The sequence below is a fragment of the Nipponia nippon genome, unplaced genomic scaffold, assembly GCF_047370975.1.
Source record: "Nipponia nippon isolate SJK-2023a ecotype South Korea unplaced genomic scaffold, ASM4737097v1 scaffold_56, whole genome shotgun sequence".
NCBI lineage: Eukaryota > Metazoa > Chordata > Aves > Pelecaniformes > Threskiornithidae > Nipponia > Nipponia nippon.
The window spans coordinates 331,095-347,627 of record NW_028262376.1 but is presented as its reverse complement, the minus strand read 5'-3'; the positions used below and the strand labels follow the sequence as shown (position 1 = coordinate 347,627).

At 53.1% G+C, this 16,533-nt stretch overlaps 2 protein-coding genes across 2 annotated transcripts; both read left to right on the top strand.

Moving 5' to 3' along the window:
• The first annotated feature begins 4,326 nt into the window (after nt 1-4,326).
• Nucleotides 4,327-5,478, top strand: LOC148051719 (olfactory receptor 14C36-like). The gene has a single exon (XM_087735396.1). It carries the CDS (start codon nt 4,522-4,524, stop codon nt 5,476-5,478), a length of 957 nt encoding a protein of 318 aa, XP_087591522.1. The 5' UTR covers nt 4,327-4,521.
• Nucleotides 5,479-14,083: 8,605 nt separating this feature from the next.
• LOC148051718 (olfactory receptor 14C36-like) lies at nt 14,084-14,872 on the top strand. The gene has a single exon (XM_087735411.1). It carries the CDS (start codon nt 14,084-14,086, stop codon nt 14,870-14,872), a length of 789 nt encoding a protein of 262 aa, XP_087591537.1.
• The last annotated feature ends 1,661 nt before the right edge of the window (nt 14,873-16,533 follow it).

Sequence of the window (16,533 nt, the reverse complement as noted above, 5' to 3'; positions counted from 1 at the left end):
CTCCACAGGAGGAGAACACAGGGGGCAGCCACTCAACACAGGGGGCCTCCCCCAGACTCATCCTCTCTGCCAGTCTCTCCAGCAGAGCCTGTTTTCCTCCATTGCAGAACCCCATGTGAGCAAGCTGTCCCACCACATCTCATTTCATCCCAAACCATCACCGTTGTGTGACAAACCACAGGGGTCCAGCTGCTCCTGCCTGCGATTTACCTCCTCCTGGCTGTGCACGGTTTGGCCGCAGCAGCTCAGCTGTGGCACCAGGGTGGAGCGCAGACTTCTCCCAGGGAAACCTGAGCAGTGATCCTGACCAGAAGACCACGGTACAGTCAGTGGTGCTGCGCTGCAGGTACAGCCTGGCCTTCACGCCTGTGCTGTGCTGCACAGATCCCTTGGCCGCAGGACAACCTCAGCAGCTCATTGTCCCAAGGGGCCTGCAGGCAGCTCCCACTCAGTACCAGCCCTTACGCCTCCTGCGTGGCCTTGCCTGTACCTAACAGTGCAGCAAGGAGTTCTCATGAGAACATCCTTGCTCTTTGACTGTAGAGATGAAGAAAAGAGGTGGTTTCTTGTAAGCAAAGCTAAGAGCAGCTTGAATGACCAAACCAGGAGACTCTCTTCTATGGGTGGGGTCTGCATGGCATGCTGTGTGGGGGTCAGAGGCCTCTTCAATGCTACACCACTTGGGGTTCCCACCATCTAAAGGCACCTAAGATGATCTGCATGATTCTCTCCTTACAGGGTTAGTGCTAATGCGCAGCATTTTAAAAGATCCCTCACAGCCTCTGAGTGCCTTTCTTACTGGAATTAGAATGAACCAGTGCCTCCTGGTGAAAAACACTCTCTCAGCACCCCTGGGTGCAGCCCCTCCGGTCCCATGGACTGGTAAGGGTGTAGTTTGCTCAAGTAACCCCTGCCTTGATCCTCATCCACTGCTGGTTGCTCTCCTCCAGAGTTCTGCCTCAAAGCACAAAGGTCTGCGAGACCTTGCTGGTGGTAACTGAGGCAAAGAGTGCGTAGAGTGTCTCAGCCTACCTACACCTACTCTTGCTACATTTGGCAGTGGTCCCACAGTATTTCTGATTCTTCTGTAGCTGTTCCTGAAGTAGAAACAGCTCATCTGGGTGCCCTTGCATGCCCTTTTCAGTTTCAGTTGCGTTTTGTTAGGACCCATTGCTGTGCTTGGGGGATACTTTCTTTGAAGACAAGATGTCTCCAGGCACACAGTGAAAATGGTTCATCTGTTCCTTGGCTGTGTCATCAAGGGAGTGAGTAAAGACCCCAGTGTGATGTGCTTTGTGTTCCGGCAATGCCTGCAGCCCTTGGGAAGAGAAGGGACAGACCTTGCCTCTGACTGATGGCATCAGTCAAAGGCACATAAGCACCAAATCACATTGCTTGCAATGCCTTCTGGGGTGTCTGTCACACACCCACCCTGAATGGGAATTGCTTTCCTGTTGGTCATAGAATCATCACAGAATCATAGAATGGTTTGGGTTGGAAAGGACCTTAAAGATGATCTGGTTCTAACCCCCCTGCCATGGGCAGGGACCCCTTCCACTAGACCAGGTTGCTCAAAGCCCCATCCAAGCTGTCCTTGAACACTGCCAGGGAGGGGGCATCCACAACTTCTCTGGGTGCAAACTTGCTGAGGGTGCACTCAGTCCCACTGTCCATGTTGCCAACAAAAATGTTAAACAAAATGACGGGACAAAAAGGTGATTCTCATGCCCAACTATTTTTCTTATAGGAGTAATGAATCTGCTGGAGATTAACTATCTCTGCCCACAGCTGAGGGAGGGAACATGAGTGATGCCTTCAGCCTGTTTCCCAGCAGGTTCCCCTGCAGCCCCAGGGACACCTGGAGGGAGCCCAGAGGGGCAGAGAAAGTGCTGCCTTGGGCTGGGCCTCTGCTGCTGAGCTGGGCTGGGCTCCTGGCATGGAGGGAGCTGCTGGCAAGTGGGCAGCGCTGCAGAGAGACAGCTCTGCCCAGGAGCAGCTCCTCTGCAAAGGGCAGCAGGGCTGAGGGCACTGCCTGCAGGCAGCGAGGGGAGAGGAGTGAGGCAGAGAGAGGTTAAAGGCAGTGTGGAGTGGGAGGATGCTGAGAGCTCATTGTGGGAGAAATCTTCACAGCCCTTGACACGGTAAGTCCCTGGAAGCAGGGCAGTGAAGCTGCAGTTGCGGGAGGGATCTCCAAAAGCTGCTACATCCCAGAGTCTGTGGGATCTTTAAGTATTATTCTCACAGCTTCTCAAGTGTAGAGGAGAAGGCATGTTCCAGAGCAAGGCCTCCCTGCTGCACCATCAGAGGGACAGGGCATGATGGCTGCCTTACTCCAGGGATGACTGCAAGGCTGTTAAGCCGGGTGCACAGCCAGGGATGCCCAGGGCTGTGCTTCAGGGCAGGGTCCCTGTGCCCCAGCGGTCTGTGTGCCAGGGTCAGTGCTCAGCCTGCCCGGGGAGCTCCCAACGGCGCTGTGGGGAGAATCTGTGGGTGGAAGAAGGGACCCCTGGTAGGGCAGGGTCCTTCTGCTGTTGAGAGGGTGCTGTGTGCGTCAGGGCTGCTGGCAGCTCCAGTTCTGCCCCGGAATATTTCCTAAGGGTTGTTTCAAGGAGAAGGTCCTGGCAGGGATTAATGAAGATTTCCTGAATTTGTGTTTTCAGTTTCCTACATGAAGTGGGGGGTAGTGGAAAAAGGGATGAAAGGAAAAGGATCTGACAACTTTGAAGAAGTCATGGAGACTGCTGAGTAAGTGATAAGTAAGTCAGATGGGAGCCTCCTAAAGTGCCCTCAGCCACTCCTCTGCCTATGCACAGCACCAGCATCAGGGTTCTTCTGACCTGCCCTTTTCCACCTGCAAACAGGAACATGCACCCAGCCACTGCCCTGCAAACAGGCAGGTTTCTGGAGGGCCAAGGTGAGTGCACAGAGGTTGGGATGGGGTCTGTGATTGCTGACAGGGAAAAGACATGGGACAGGGAAACACCTCCCAGCAGGAAAATCTCCAGGCAGCAGGGATGTGATCTGGGAATGAGGGGAAAGTAAAACCAGAAATGCTGTGGGAGGGAGAATTCAGAAACCTCCGTATGATCCCCTCCAATGCAGACCCCTTCCTCTGAGCAAGCCCCCTTGCCTCCTCTCCCACCCTCCAAAGCCTCTGCCCTCAGGGCTGGGGGCTCCAAGGCATGAACCACCTCCTCTGCAGCCAGAGCTCCAGCAGAGCCGTGGTGCAGCTCTCCAGCCATGGGCCCAGTTCCCTCTGCAGAGCACAGGGGCTGAGAGCAGCTGCCCGGCAATGGTGGTGTCTGGGAGGTGGCGTGCACAGCTGGGGAAGGGGAACGCTGTCTGAGTGCCCCAATGCCTCTGCCCTGGCCTCTCTCAGCCACACCCTCACTGTGTTTTGCCTTGCTCCTCCACTGGTCTGTGTTATTGCTATTGTTATCTTGTTCTTGCTTCCAGGCCCTCTGGGGAGGTGGAGTTTCAGCTGCACAGTCACACACTGATTTTTTGAGTCCTTTCATGCATTTGTGTCCATGGGAACACATGTCCCAGCTTTAATCTCACCTGTGGGGCTGTGGACAGTGCAGTCTGTGGGTCTGGGGTATGAGCTGAATCTCCCTTACTCAAATACCATCATTAGGACACTTGGCTATTGCCTTAAGGATTCCTTCCAAGCTGTGAGCTTCCCTCCGGGATGAAAACCTGCCGTATAGCACCTTTGTGTTATCTGAAGGCCGCATGGAGAAGCACAGAGACGCTATGACAGAGAACGTTCTTTTGGGTTTGTGAAATGAGCCATGTGTGTCCTGGGCTAGAAGTGGGGTGCTGAGACCTTAGGAGAGGGTGAGACATGTAGTGGTCTAAGGTGGATCCCTCTGCTCACAGCAGTGCATGGTGGCTTTTCAGGGTTATATGAAAATGTGATCACCCTCCAGCTCAGAAAGGGGTAAGCCCAGGGCAGCTGGGAACAAGATGGATAAAAAGTCTGGCTCTCCTCACTCTGCACTAAGCCACAGGCACTCCTCTTGCCTCGCAGGACTCCCTCTGTTCTCCCTGAGTGCAGCACAAATGCAACACATCCAAGAAAACTCCCCTGGGTGCGAGGGGAGCAGGAGCTATCAAAAACCCAAACCTCTCAACCTGCCTTCTGCCATCTCACTTCCTTATCACTGGGAGTGCAGATGCTGACAGCCCCTTCTGCACTAGGAGCAGTTTCATGAGACAAGGTCGAACACCAGGACTGGCCCCTGCCCCCATTGTTCCCATGAACCCAGTGCTGCAGAGCAGGGCTGACTCCTCGGCAGCCAGGGGGAAGAGGTCCTGCTCCTCATGGCACATTCAGCCAGCACCAACCAGGGCAGCAGCCACAGAGCTGAAGGAAGGTCTCCTAGAACTCGAAAAGGAAGTCTGTGTGTAGCAGGGTGACGGTGTATGAGAAATGGCTTTGATTTTGCTCAGAGAATTCTTCACTAACTTGTCACTGTCTTTTCCTCCTATTACAGTGCCCGTGCCCAGAGGCAGCAAATGTCCAACAGCAGCTCCATCACTGAGTTCCTCCTCCTCACGTTCACACAGACATGGAAGCTGCAGCTCTTGCACTTCTGGCTCTTCCTGGGCATCTACCTGCTTGCCCTCCTGGGCAATGGCCTCATCATCACCGCTATAGCCTGTGACCACCGCCTCCACACCCCCATGTACTTCTTCCTCCTCAACCTTTCTTTTCTTGACCTGGGATCCATCTCTACAACTGTCCCCAAAGCCATGGCCAATTCCCTCTGGGACACCAGGGACATCTCCTACGCAGGATGTGCTGCCCAGCTCTTTCTCTTTGCCTTCTTGGTAGTAGCAGAGTACTGTCTTCTCACCATCATGGCCTATGACCGCTACGTTGCCATCTGCAAACCCCTGCACTACGGGACCCTCCTGGGCAGCAGAGCTTGTGTCCACATGGCAGCAGCTGCCTGGGGCAGTGGGTTTCTCAATGCTCTCTTGCACACGGCCAATACATTTTCGCTCCCCCTCTGCCACGGCAATGCTGTGGACCAGTTCTTCTGTGAAATCCCTCAGATCCTCAAGCTCTCCTGCTCACACTCCTACCTCAGGGAGGCTGGACTTCTTGTGGGTAGTGGTTTTCTTTTTTTGGGATGTTTTGTTTTCATTGTGGTGTCCTATGTGCAGATCTTCAGGGCTGTGCTGAGGATCCCCTCACAGCAGGGACGCCACAAAGCCTTTTCCACGTGCCTCCCTCACCTGGCCGTGGTCTCCCTGTTTGTCAGCACTGGCATGTTTTCCTACCTAAAGCCCCCCTCCATCTCCTCCCCATCCCTGGACTTTGTGGTGGCAGTGCTGTATTCGGTGTTGCCTCCAGCAGTGAACCCCCTCATCTACAGTATGAGGAACCAGCAGCTCAAGGGTGCAGTGTGGAAACTGATAACTGGATGCTTTTCTGGAGCAATAAACTTCCTGTCATCTTCTGCCTAGCAGCTGGTCATGGTTTAATCGTGATAATGTTGTCATCTCCTTTCTAATTCACTGGTTGCTTTTCTTTTCTGATTGAGTGGCTGTGTAAATGAGGAGCTGTTCTCTCTGTGTGTTCGAACAAAATAAAGGGCCATTGAGTGACTTTTTTTTTTCCTGATATCTTTCCTCCAAGGCCTTTTTGGAGCTGCAGGGACAGTTCCTGTATGCATGGGTGGAGCAGAAAAGAGTCCCGGCATGGCAGCACTGCCAGGGAGCACCAGCACTTGGTCTTCCAGGGCTGTTCTCTTTCCCCTTCCACACTCTCTTTCTGATCCCTTGCGTTGGTGTAATACCTGAGTGCTCTGGCATCTTGGGCACAGTCGTGCTGTGTGGTTGTCCTGTGACCACAGGGAGGGACAGGCAATGGGCACTTCTGTGACGGAGCTGGCCTCCATAACAGCATTTCCATAAAGAAGGGTGATGTCCTCAGGGCAGTTCCTGGAGGCTTAGGTCTTCTTCCAAAGCTGCTGTCAAGAACCAGATCAAGAAAGTGCCCTGGTGAGGAAAACACCAGTATACAGCTAAAGAATGTGAGTGTGCAGGGCTGGGGCACGCAGCAGTGTCCCTCGCACAGCCAGGCCTCCAGGGACAGACTGGAAGGACCAGCACAGCAGGGTCTGGTCTGTGCCCATGTTGGCCTGACACCCTGGGCAAGGTGCCCCAGGGCAATGGCCACAGACCAGCCCCTTGCAACCACCATTCCCAGCACTGGCCTCTCGCTCCAGCTCAGAGAGGTTCTTTGTCCCTCCATGGAAGGACAGCAAAGGAGTAGGTCAGAAGTCCATGTCTGCATTGTACAGAGGCGATGTAAGCATGCACACCGTGTTTGTGTGGGGAGATGAACCCGAGGGAGCCCAAATGCCATCAGCTGTTCCTAGAGGTGCCATGAAGGCCAGTGGGACAGACAGAGCCTCCAGGTCACTTCACTTTGAGCGTAACGTCCCACGGGAAACCTCCTGAATGCAGCAGTGGGATGTGCTTCTGTGAACCGAGGTCCCTGTGTCCATTCCTTATGCCGAGGGCATCTCAAACAGGCACAGAGCAGGGCGATACACCGCAGGGCTGAGGTGCCTCCCAGCCTCTGGCAGTGGCAACAGGAGGCCAGAGAGCCATTGTGCCTGCTGCAGTGCCCTGCCTCTGTGTGTAAGAGGGAAAGACTGTGTCTCTGAACACCCCTGCGTGCATAAGGAGTCCACGAGGCCAGCTCAGATGTGGATGCCTGACAGAACCCTGCCCTTTCTGTCTGTGACTCCAGGAACAAAACCCACTGGCCAAGTGGGATTCAGCTCAACCACCTCGGACAGGCTCATCGCAAATGCTCCTGTCTGCTCATGTTACCCTTTCTGGATTGTGCCCTCAGAGGTGTCAGAGCTATCAGAGAGGTTCTCGGTCCTTGGAAAAGGCAGACATCAAACCTTTCTTCCAGAAGTGCAAGAAGGAGTATTGGGAGAATTACAGACTGGTCAATGTCACCTCAGTCCCTGGGAAGGGGATGGGCCAAATACTGCTGCAGCCGTTGCCAGGTACTTGTAGGACAAGAGAGGCATTGCCGAACCTGTGTGGGTAGGGGAAAGAAGGGGATGTTTTGTACCTGGACCTTAGCAAGGGTTTTTACATGGTTTCCCATAGTCTCTTTATAGCCAGATTGGTGATACCTGGACTGAAGCAGTGGGTGATGTAGTGGGTGGGAAGGTGGCTGGTGGATCCAGCCCGAATGTCAGCAGTGGTAGAGTCCTCCTGGTGGCCACTTCCTAGTGGCATCCCTCAGTGCAATTACTGGGGCCAACACTCTGGAGTGTCTTCATTAACTGCCTGGATAATGTGCCGGAGTGCCTTTTCAGCTCCTTTGTGGATGATGCCAAACTGGGCAGAGCCCTTGAGCAACCTCATCTTGTTCACCCTGCCTTGAGCAGGATAGGCACACAAGGTGATGTTCAGGGGTCTCTTCCAGCCTGAGTTATTCCAGCATTCAATGAATATTTTCCTTGGAGAGCTTTTTGAAGACAGAAGAGACAGAAGAAGAAGGAAAAAAAGAGAGGCAGAAGTAGAGGCATATAATGCACCAATATAAATACAACGTTCCTCTGAGGAACGTTTCTCAGCTCAAATGGTTGGTAGGAAATCTATTAGATAAATATGATGAAACAAGCTTACTTTTATCTGCTCACATACTGGGCCACAAAGAGGGTAATGGCTGGGTACAGTATCATGTGATCAATTGCGTCCCAGGAACTCATAATCCATTAGGAAGCCAATGGCTGTGAAGTGGGCTGTGAGGTCACTTCTGCCTCTGGAGGTGAGAGGCCAACAGCAGGAATGTGTCTGGGAAAGGCACTGTGAGGTCACTTCTTCCCGAAACAGCCGATAGGTCAGCCCTTGACTCATGGCTGGGGTATGTGCTGCTAAACTCCCCTCTGCCAGTGTCTCTGACAGGCCAGCAGAAGGCACCTGGTTGGTGCATTGGCTGGGAGACCCCCTCTGCCGAAGGACCCAGGCTCACTCCAGGAAGGGGGCTTGTATTGTGGCTGTCATGTCTCTTCTGCCTGACTACAGGATGGGACAGCAGCAGCTACGCAGCTTGGTCATGTCTATCCAAGAAGCTGAAAGGCTCGCAGCCTTGGAAGATCACGGTGAGGCTACTTCTGCCTGGTCAAGAGAAAGCTCACAAGAAGGCTTATGGTTTTTCATGCCTGCTTGAAGGGTTGCTTCCTGGACGGTTGTAAAAAACAACAGGAGAGAGAAACAGTGCCACACAGTGCAGCTTGAATGGTGGAGACTGGACATACGGAGGAAGAAATGTCACTCAGAGGGTAGTGCTGTGGGACATGAAGTCCTCCAGAAGGAGTATGAGATCAGTCCATGTCCTTGTGTTTCAAGGAACAGAGTGTGAGGGTGGAGAGACGTCGGTGAATGTATGGAAATGGCAGGGTGAGAGCAAAGTGAGGAAGCGAGATGGGTGTCTGCAGCCTGCAGGGCAAAAGAAGTAGCTGTGGGACAGCGTAGGACAAGCTGTGGTGGAGATGACAAAGAGCGCTGGCAAGGCTGGAAGTGGCCAAGAGAGCCCAAGGCTTTGTCCCCCTGGCTACAGCAATCATCTCTGCCACCAAGGCCTATGAGGAGACATGTTGTCCTAAGGCAGCTGGGGGGCCTCATTGCCTCCTTGCACACCCCCAGTAAGGCTGGGAGCTGTCATAGCCTTGTCCTGCACTCAGCATCACCCCCCCACATCCCACTGCCCCAGGAAGAGCCCTGAGCAATGCGTGAGGGACAGGACCTGCCTTCCCCGGGGCTGGCGGTCAGAGCTTGGCCTTGCTGCTTCATGAAACAAAGCCAGGGTTTCCTCAGCATCTGAGCTGCCTGCACATTCCCTTTGCCTGCCTGCAATCAGGGCCTCCAATTCTCTGCTGTAACGGGTCCCTGGGGAGGCTTTGCCAGTAATGGCCCTCAGTGGGGCTTATTAATACTTCAAGGTACTTTGGGTTTTGCTATTGAGGTTGACTCTTGGAGAGGTTTGTGCAATCTCCTCTCAGTGCCTGAGGTTCAAGGACTTGGCACCAAATACACCAGAGGGCTTTTGAAAATAAAGCAAGCCCTAACGAGCCATGTCTCTTCCTGTAATTTTCTTCTAGGCTTATACAGTTTATTAGAGAGGTTTTCCTTGCGTAGTTATGGAGAAAGATTTCAAAGAACTTCTAATACGAATGAGGTTTTTATTTTAAGAGTGTAGTTTATTACATTTCAGTTTAGAGAAGAGGCGATAACAGCATTCTCTGACTGATATTGCTGCAGGGTGTCTCCTCAGGAGGTCTGGACTGGCAGGAAAAGCTGTCCCTTGAGGTCTGACACAGCATGGACAACTTGCTCCTCACCTCCCCAGGCCCCTCATGTCTCTCATCAGCCACCTGGGACTTAGATCCTTACATCAGACTTCTCCTCTGCAGTCTGCAGCTGGATGTTACAGCTCCTTTGCAGCAGCCCCCGCCTGCTTTCCTTAGAGACCTGGCTGCACAAAGGCAAAGAGGGACTTTTCTGATTTTTGAACAAACAAAACAAAACTGATAAGATTCACCACTAAAATAAAACACACTCCTCAACTGTATGCCAAGTACAAGCTGCCACCAATGAGGTTCACCTTCCACAAGGGATAACCGTGCAAGAAATGTTCTAGACAGAAAGAATATTATAAAATAAACAGAATTAAAGTGTTGGCTAAAGGCAGAATTAGACAGACTGCTGAAAGATAGGCAAGGTTTTAACTCCCTGGTGCTCAAAGCAGCTACTGGATTGTTGAGAGGTATCTGACTGATCCAAGAGTAAAGCGAAGGGAAATCTAGAGAGCAATTGCAAGTGGTTATGTGCGGATAGGCTGCTGGAAAGGTGACTTCAGACATGGTCAGTTTAGTTAGGACAGGTGGAAATAGGTGAAAGATGAGGGCATCTCGTGCACAGCCTAACAGAGAGAGTATTGACAATGCAAATATAGTGGAAAGTCAATAGTTCTCCTCTTGCGATTAATGTACATCCTGAAAACCCCGCAGTTTGATCTCATGGGAAAACACTGACATTTTATTAAAAGTATTCAAGTGTTTCAGCTGATGAGGTCGTGCTTATACTTTTAAGCGCATGTAAAAATTTCTCAGGTTGTCAGGCAGCGCTCCGCTGCCTGACTATAAGTATCCAGTGCTACCTCTGGAGGACCCAGACTTAAGAAAGGGCGGGAGGGAGCCCATGGTGGAGCAGGGGAAGAGTGTGAGGAGGAAGGAGCAGGAGAGACAAAGCGTTATCAGCTGATTGCAGCCCGCATTCACCATCCCCCTGTGCTGCTTGCGGGAAGGAGGGAAAGAAGTCAGGAGTGAGGCTGAGCCTGGGAAGAAGGGAGGGGTGGGGGTAAGGGGTTTTGAGATTTGTTCTTAGTTCTCATTATTCTGTTCTGTTTAACTGGCAATCAATTCATTTCAGTTCTCCATGTTGAGTCTATTTTGCCCATGACAGTAACTAGTGAGTGATCTCCCTGTCCTCATCTCGACTCATGAGCATTTTGTCATATTTTCTGCCTTGTCCTGGTGAGGAGGGGGAGTGATAGAGCGGCTTGGTGGGCACCTGGCGGACAGCCAAGGTCAGCCCACCACACACCCTTGCTGGCTCTTCTAATCCTCAGTGACAAAGCTAATCCTACCCATTGTCTTGCTTCCTTCCCTGGGTCACCTGGCTCTGCACTGTGAGCGCTGGATGCCCCAGGGCACATGGGGAGTCCCCATCCTCTCCTCTCCTGACTTCTCCAAAGTATTTGCTAGAGAGTCTGGTACATGCCATGCATCCTGTCATACAAGAAGCAAACTGGGGAAAGAATGGGGAGCTGATCGACCATCTCCACTGCCATTAGACACCAAGAAGAGAGCCTTTACAACCAGAACACTTGATCCAGTGGAACCCAAGGTTACCATGCGCTTAACCCCAAAACAACAAAAGCAGAACAGAAACTTCAAAAGACCAATTCCTTGGACATTTTCTTGGAAGGAACTTTGGAAGAAGAGCCCAGCCTTCAGGCACTGCAGCGAGGAGGACCCCTTTTATTGAACAGCTACAATTTGATGGGCCACATGTGACACAGTGTTGTGCGAGGGTCAGACACAACAGGATCAAACCCCCACAGAAGGAGTAAAAACCCAGCAAACTATCTCTAAGTAGAATTATCATGAGAGAAAAAAGCAGAACTGTGGCATAAGATAAACATGCAGAGGAGGGGAAGAGGGTTATTCTCAGTGAAACAGCACCCATTGGATCACTTTCCACAAGGCATCCTTGATTTCCTGGTTCCTCATGCTGTAGATGAGGGGATTCACTGCTGGAGGCACCACCGAGTACAGCACTGCCACCACCAGATCCAGGGATGGGGAGGAGATGGAGGGGGGCTTCAGGTGGGCAAACACTGCACTGCTGAGAAAGAGGGAGACCACGGACAGGTGAGGGAGGCACATGGATCCCTGCTCAGAGGGGATCCTCAGCACGGCCCTGAAGATCTGCATATAGGACACCACAATGAAAACAAAACACCCGAAGTCCACCAAGACACCAACCACAATAAGCCCAAACTCCTTGAGGTAGGAGTGTGAGCAGGAAAGCTTGAGGATCTTGGGGATTTCACAGAAGAACTGGTCCACAGCATTGCCTTGGCAGAGTGGCATTGAAAATGTATTGGCAGTGTGCAGGAGAGCATAGAGAAACCCAGTGCCCCAGGCAGCTGCTGCCATGTGGACACAAGCTCTGCTGCCCAGGAGGGTCCCATAGTGCAGGGGTTTGCAGATGGCCATGTAGCGGTCGTAGGCCATGACGGTGAGAAAATACAATTCTGCTGACATCAAAAATACAAACAGAAAGACTTGGGCAGCACATCCTGCGTAGGAGATGTCCCTGGTGTCCCAAAGGGAACTGGCCATGGCTTTGGGGAGAGTGGTGGAGATGGAGCCCGGGTCAAGAACAGAGAGGTTGAGGAGGAAGAAGTACATGGGAGTGTAGAGGCAGCGGTCGCAGGCTACGGCGGTGATGAAGAGGCCGTTGCCCAGGAGGGCAGCCAGGTAGATGCCCAGGAAGAGCCAGAAGTGCAAGAGCTGCAGCTCCTGTGTTTCTGCGAATGACCAGAGAAGGAACTGGGTGATGGTGATGCTGTTGGACATTTTGTCCCTCTGGGCATGTGGATCTGTTCAAGGAGGTAAAGAAAGAGAGAAGTTAGGGCAGACTGCTTTCAAAAAAATCTTGTCTGTTTCTCACAGAAACCCCCAAACTGCCTTTCACTTTTCAGGAAGAGCTTTGGTGAGCTCTGGTTGGCACTGGCTGAGGCTGCCCCAAGGAGCAGCAGGCTCTGCTGGGGGCTCTGCAGGACTCAGTCCTGCCCTACAGCAATAGCTAAATAAGAACTCAGGGTGATCTCAGATATCTCAGATATCAAAGAGCTTTTCAGCATTGTCACTCCCAATTCACCTGACTGCAGAGCAGAGCTGTGGGCAGTTTGGGTTGTGCCTTCTGCTCTAGTTGCCCCAGCACAGCTGAGGAGTGGTTGGAATGCAGCAATGCCTGGCATTTCTGCTGCACTGCAAGGGAAACCTTGTGGGTGCTGAGCTTGGGCACAGGGACTGTCCCTTAGTGCAGAGCGAGGACAGCCGCTCTGTCCATCAGCCCTGCTCTCAGCTGCCCTGGGCTGGCAGCTCTTCCAGCTGGAGGACTATCGCACTCGGGTGTTCCCCCCAAAAGAAAGAGGCCAGTGCTGGGAGCAGAGGAATCCCTTTTCCAAGTGGAGATCTCCAAACCCCTCACCCCATCTCATCATACCTAAGGAGGATCTCAGCTCTGCCCTCCCAACCAGGGACACAGAGGGCTCATGACAGCTGCCCACATGCAGCCACCCAGCAGCATTTCAACTGCCTTAGCACCGAGGTGTCTTCTCCATGGGGCTCCTGCAAAACACAGAGATGCCCTGGGAGAGCTGTGCCCTACGGGACGGCAGCCTGCAGCCCAGCAGGACCTCCCAAGGACAGAGTCAACTGTCCTGAATTTGTTACGTCCTGAAGGGAGGGTGAGATCAGTGCCAGCCGCACACACTGCAGTACCCAGAGCCCCACAGGTGAACAGGGTGCGAGCTGGGTGCTTTTCCTCCATGGCCATATGCGCATGACAGCAAAAGCAGCGTTGGTGTCTGAGCTGCACATGAATCCTCACCCCCCACACCAGTGAGTGTAACGGTGAGAAGAAGGGTGTCAGGGAGAAGAGGAGAACATGCCAAAGGAGCCCTGCCAAGGGAGGCAGGAGAGGGAGACAGAGAGAGACCCTTGAGTTTTAACTCTCTCTGGTGGTCAGGCTGCTTGGGAAGGCAACTCATGGCCAAGTCTGTATGACATTAAGGGCAGAGGCTCTGCTGTGTAGAGTGAGGAGACCAGGGGGTTGCTCCAGGGAAAATATCTGCACTGTAGGGGATGGCAGGAAGGTGCCTGATCCCCACATCTCCTCCCTCTCCATGCTCACAGAGCCCATCCCACCTGCTGTGTGCTCAGCTCTGCCCTGCAGGCACCTCCTGGCAGCAGGGCACTGCCCAGGGGCATCTCTGGGTCTGCGGGGGCTAAGGAGCAGCTCAGACAAGTCCTAGTGAGAACTGGGGTCTCATTGCCTTCTGCAGAGCAGAGAAATAAATTCCCATCTCCCACTGCCCACCCAGCCAACCAAGAGGAGAAAACTTCAAAGCACAGATTTCTATGTTTTCAGGTAATCCCCTACAATGACATCCGACTTTAAACTGACCCTCTGCAAATGTCCTCCAGGTGATGTAGAATTCTGAGCAGCCCTGACCCTTGCTGCACCCTCTGGACAGCAGAGGGATCCTGCCCTGCGTCCACCCACAGGTTCTCCCCACAGCTTTGAACGGTGCTCCATGGGCAGGCTGAGTGCTGACCCGGGCAGATGGCAGAGTCCCTGCCCTGGTGCACAGCCCGTGGGGTGCAGTGACCCTGCTCTGAAGGACAGCCCTGCGCCTGCCATAGCCTGCGCCATAGCCTGCGACCACCGCCTCCACACCCCCATGTACTTCTTCCTCCTCAACCTCTCTGTTCTTGACCTGGGCTCCATCTCTACAACTGTCCCCAAAGCCATGGCCAATTCCCTCTGGGACACCAGGGACATCTCCTACACAGGATGGGATGCCCAGCTCTTTTTGTTTGTCTTTTTGATGTCAGCAGAGTATTGTCTCCTCACCATCATGGCCTATGACCGCTACATTGCCATCTGCAAACCCCTGCACTACAGGACCCTCCTGGGCAGCAGAGCTTGTGTCCACATGGCAGCAGCTGCCTGGGGCACTGGGTTCCTCTATGCTCTCTTGCACACTGTGAATACATTTTCCATACCCCTCTGCCAAGGCAATGCTGTGGACCAGTTCTTCTGTGAAATCCCCCACATCCTCAAGCTGTCCTGCTCAGACGCCTACCTCAGGGAAGCGGGGCTTCTTGTGGTTTGCGTCTTTGTAGGCTTTGGGTGCTTTGTTTTCATTGTGGTGTCCTATGTGCAGATCTTCAGGGCCGTGCTGAGGATCCCCTCACAGCAGGGACGCCACAAAGCCTTTTCCACGTGCCTCCCTCACCTGTCCGTGGTCTCCCTCTTTCTCAGCAGTGCAGTGTTTGCCCACCTGAAGCCCCCCTCCATCTCCTCCCCATCACTTGATCTGGTGGTGGCAGTGCTGTACTCAGTGGTGCCTCCAGCAGTGAACCCCCTCATCTACAGCATGAGGAACCAGCAGCTCAAGTATGCAGTGTGGAAGCTGATAACTGGCTGTTTTTCTGAAGCAATAAACTGCCCATCATCTTCTGCGTAGTAGTTATAATGTAACTCATTGCAGGACCAGCATGTCTTCTGTATTTTTTGTTGTTGGTGGTGGTTTTTTACTTGGGATAATGTTGTCATCTCCTTTCTAATTCTCTGTCTGCTTTTTTTTTCCGACCGAGTGGCTGTGTAAATGAGGAGCCGTGCTCCCTGTGTGTTTAAACAAAATAAATGGCCTTTCAGTGACATTCTGTTTTTCTGTGATCCTTCCTCCAAGGCCTTTTTGGAGCTGCAGGGACAGTTCCTGGGTGCATGGGTGGAGAGGAAAAGAGTCCTGGCATGGCAGCACTGCCAGGGAGCACCAGCGCTTGGTCTTCCAGGGCTGTTCTCTTTCCCCTTCCACACTCTCTTCCTGATCCCTTGTGTTGGTGTCAGCCCTGAGTGCTCTGGCAGCTTGGGCACAGTCGTGCTGTGTGGCTGTCCTGTGACCACAGGCAGGGACAGGCAATGGGCACTTCTGTGACGGAGCTGGCCTCCATAACAGCGTTTCCATAAAGAAGGGTGATGTCCTCAGGGCAGTGCCTGAAGGCTTAGGAGTTTTTCCAAAGTTTCTCTCAAGAACATGCCCAAGAAAGTGGCCCACAGATGAAAACACCAATACGCAGTTAAAGAACGTGAATGTGCAGGGTTGGGGCACGCAGAAGCATCCTCGCACAGCCAGGCCTCCTATGAGAGACCTGAAGGACCAGCAGAGCTGGGTCTGGCCTGTGCCTGTGTTGGCGGGACACCCCAGAGCAATCATCCTGGACTAGACCCTCACAGCCACCATTGCCAGCACTGGCCTCTCACCCCGGCCTGAAGAGGTTCTTTGTCCCTCCATGGAAGGACACCGAATGACTAGGTCAGAAGTCCATGTTTGCATTGTACAGAGGAGATGTAAGCATGCACATCATGCACGTTAACTGAGATGAACCTGAGTGAGCACAAATGCCATCAGCTCTTCCTTGGGGTTCCATGAAGGCCTGTGGGACAGACAGTGCCTCGAGGTCACTTCACGTTGGGAGTAGCATCCCATGGGAAACCACCTGAATGCAGCACTGGGATGTGCTTCCTTGAGCCGAGGTCCCTGTGTCCATTCCTCATGACAAGGGTCATCTCAGGTGAGTGCAGAGCAGGGTGATACACCGCAGGGCTGAGGTGCCTCCCAGCCTCTGGCAGTGGCAGCAGGAGGCCAGAGAGTCCCTATGACTCCTGCCGTGCCCTGCCTCTGTGTGTAAGAGGGAAAGACTCTGTCTCCGAACACCCCTGGGTGCCTAAGGAGTCCACGAGGCCAGCTCAGATGTGGACACCCGACAGAACCCTGCCATTCCTGTGTGTGACTCCAGGAACAAACCCCCGTGGCACAGGGAGATTCATCTCAGCTGCCCGGGACAGGCTCCTTGCAAGGGCTCCTGTCTGCTAAGTCACCCTTGCCCGTGATTCTGGATTGTGCTCTCAAAAGTGCCAGAGCAATCAGAGACGTTCTGGGGTCCCTGGAAAGCCAAACATCAATCCCATCTTGAAGAAGGACGGGAATGGGAACTGGGAGAATTACAGGCTGGTCAGCCTGCCTCTGTCCCTGGGAAGGGGATGGGACATGTCGTCCTGCAGCCATTTCCAGGCCCTTGAAGGACAAGAAAGGGATTGCTGAACCAAAAAGGGCAGGGGAAAGAA

Coding starts and splice junctions, on each gene's coding strand:
- LOC148051719 (XM_087735396.1), top strand. CDS start 4,522: ATGTCCAACAGCAGCTCCATCACTGAGTTCCTCCTCCTCACGTTCACA.
- LOC148051718 (XM_087735411.1), top strand. CDS start 14,084: ATGTACTTCTTCCTCCTCAACCTCTCTGTTCTTGACCTGGGCTCCATC.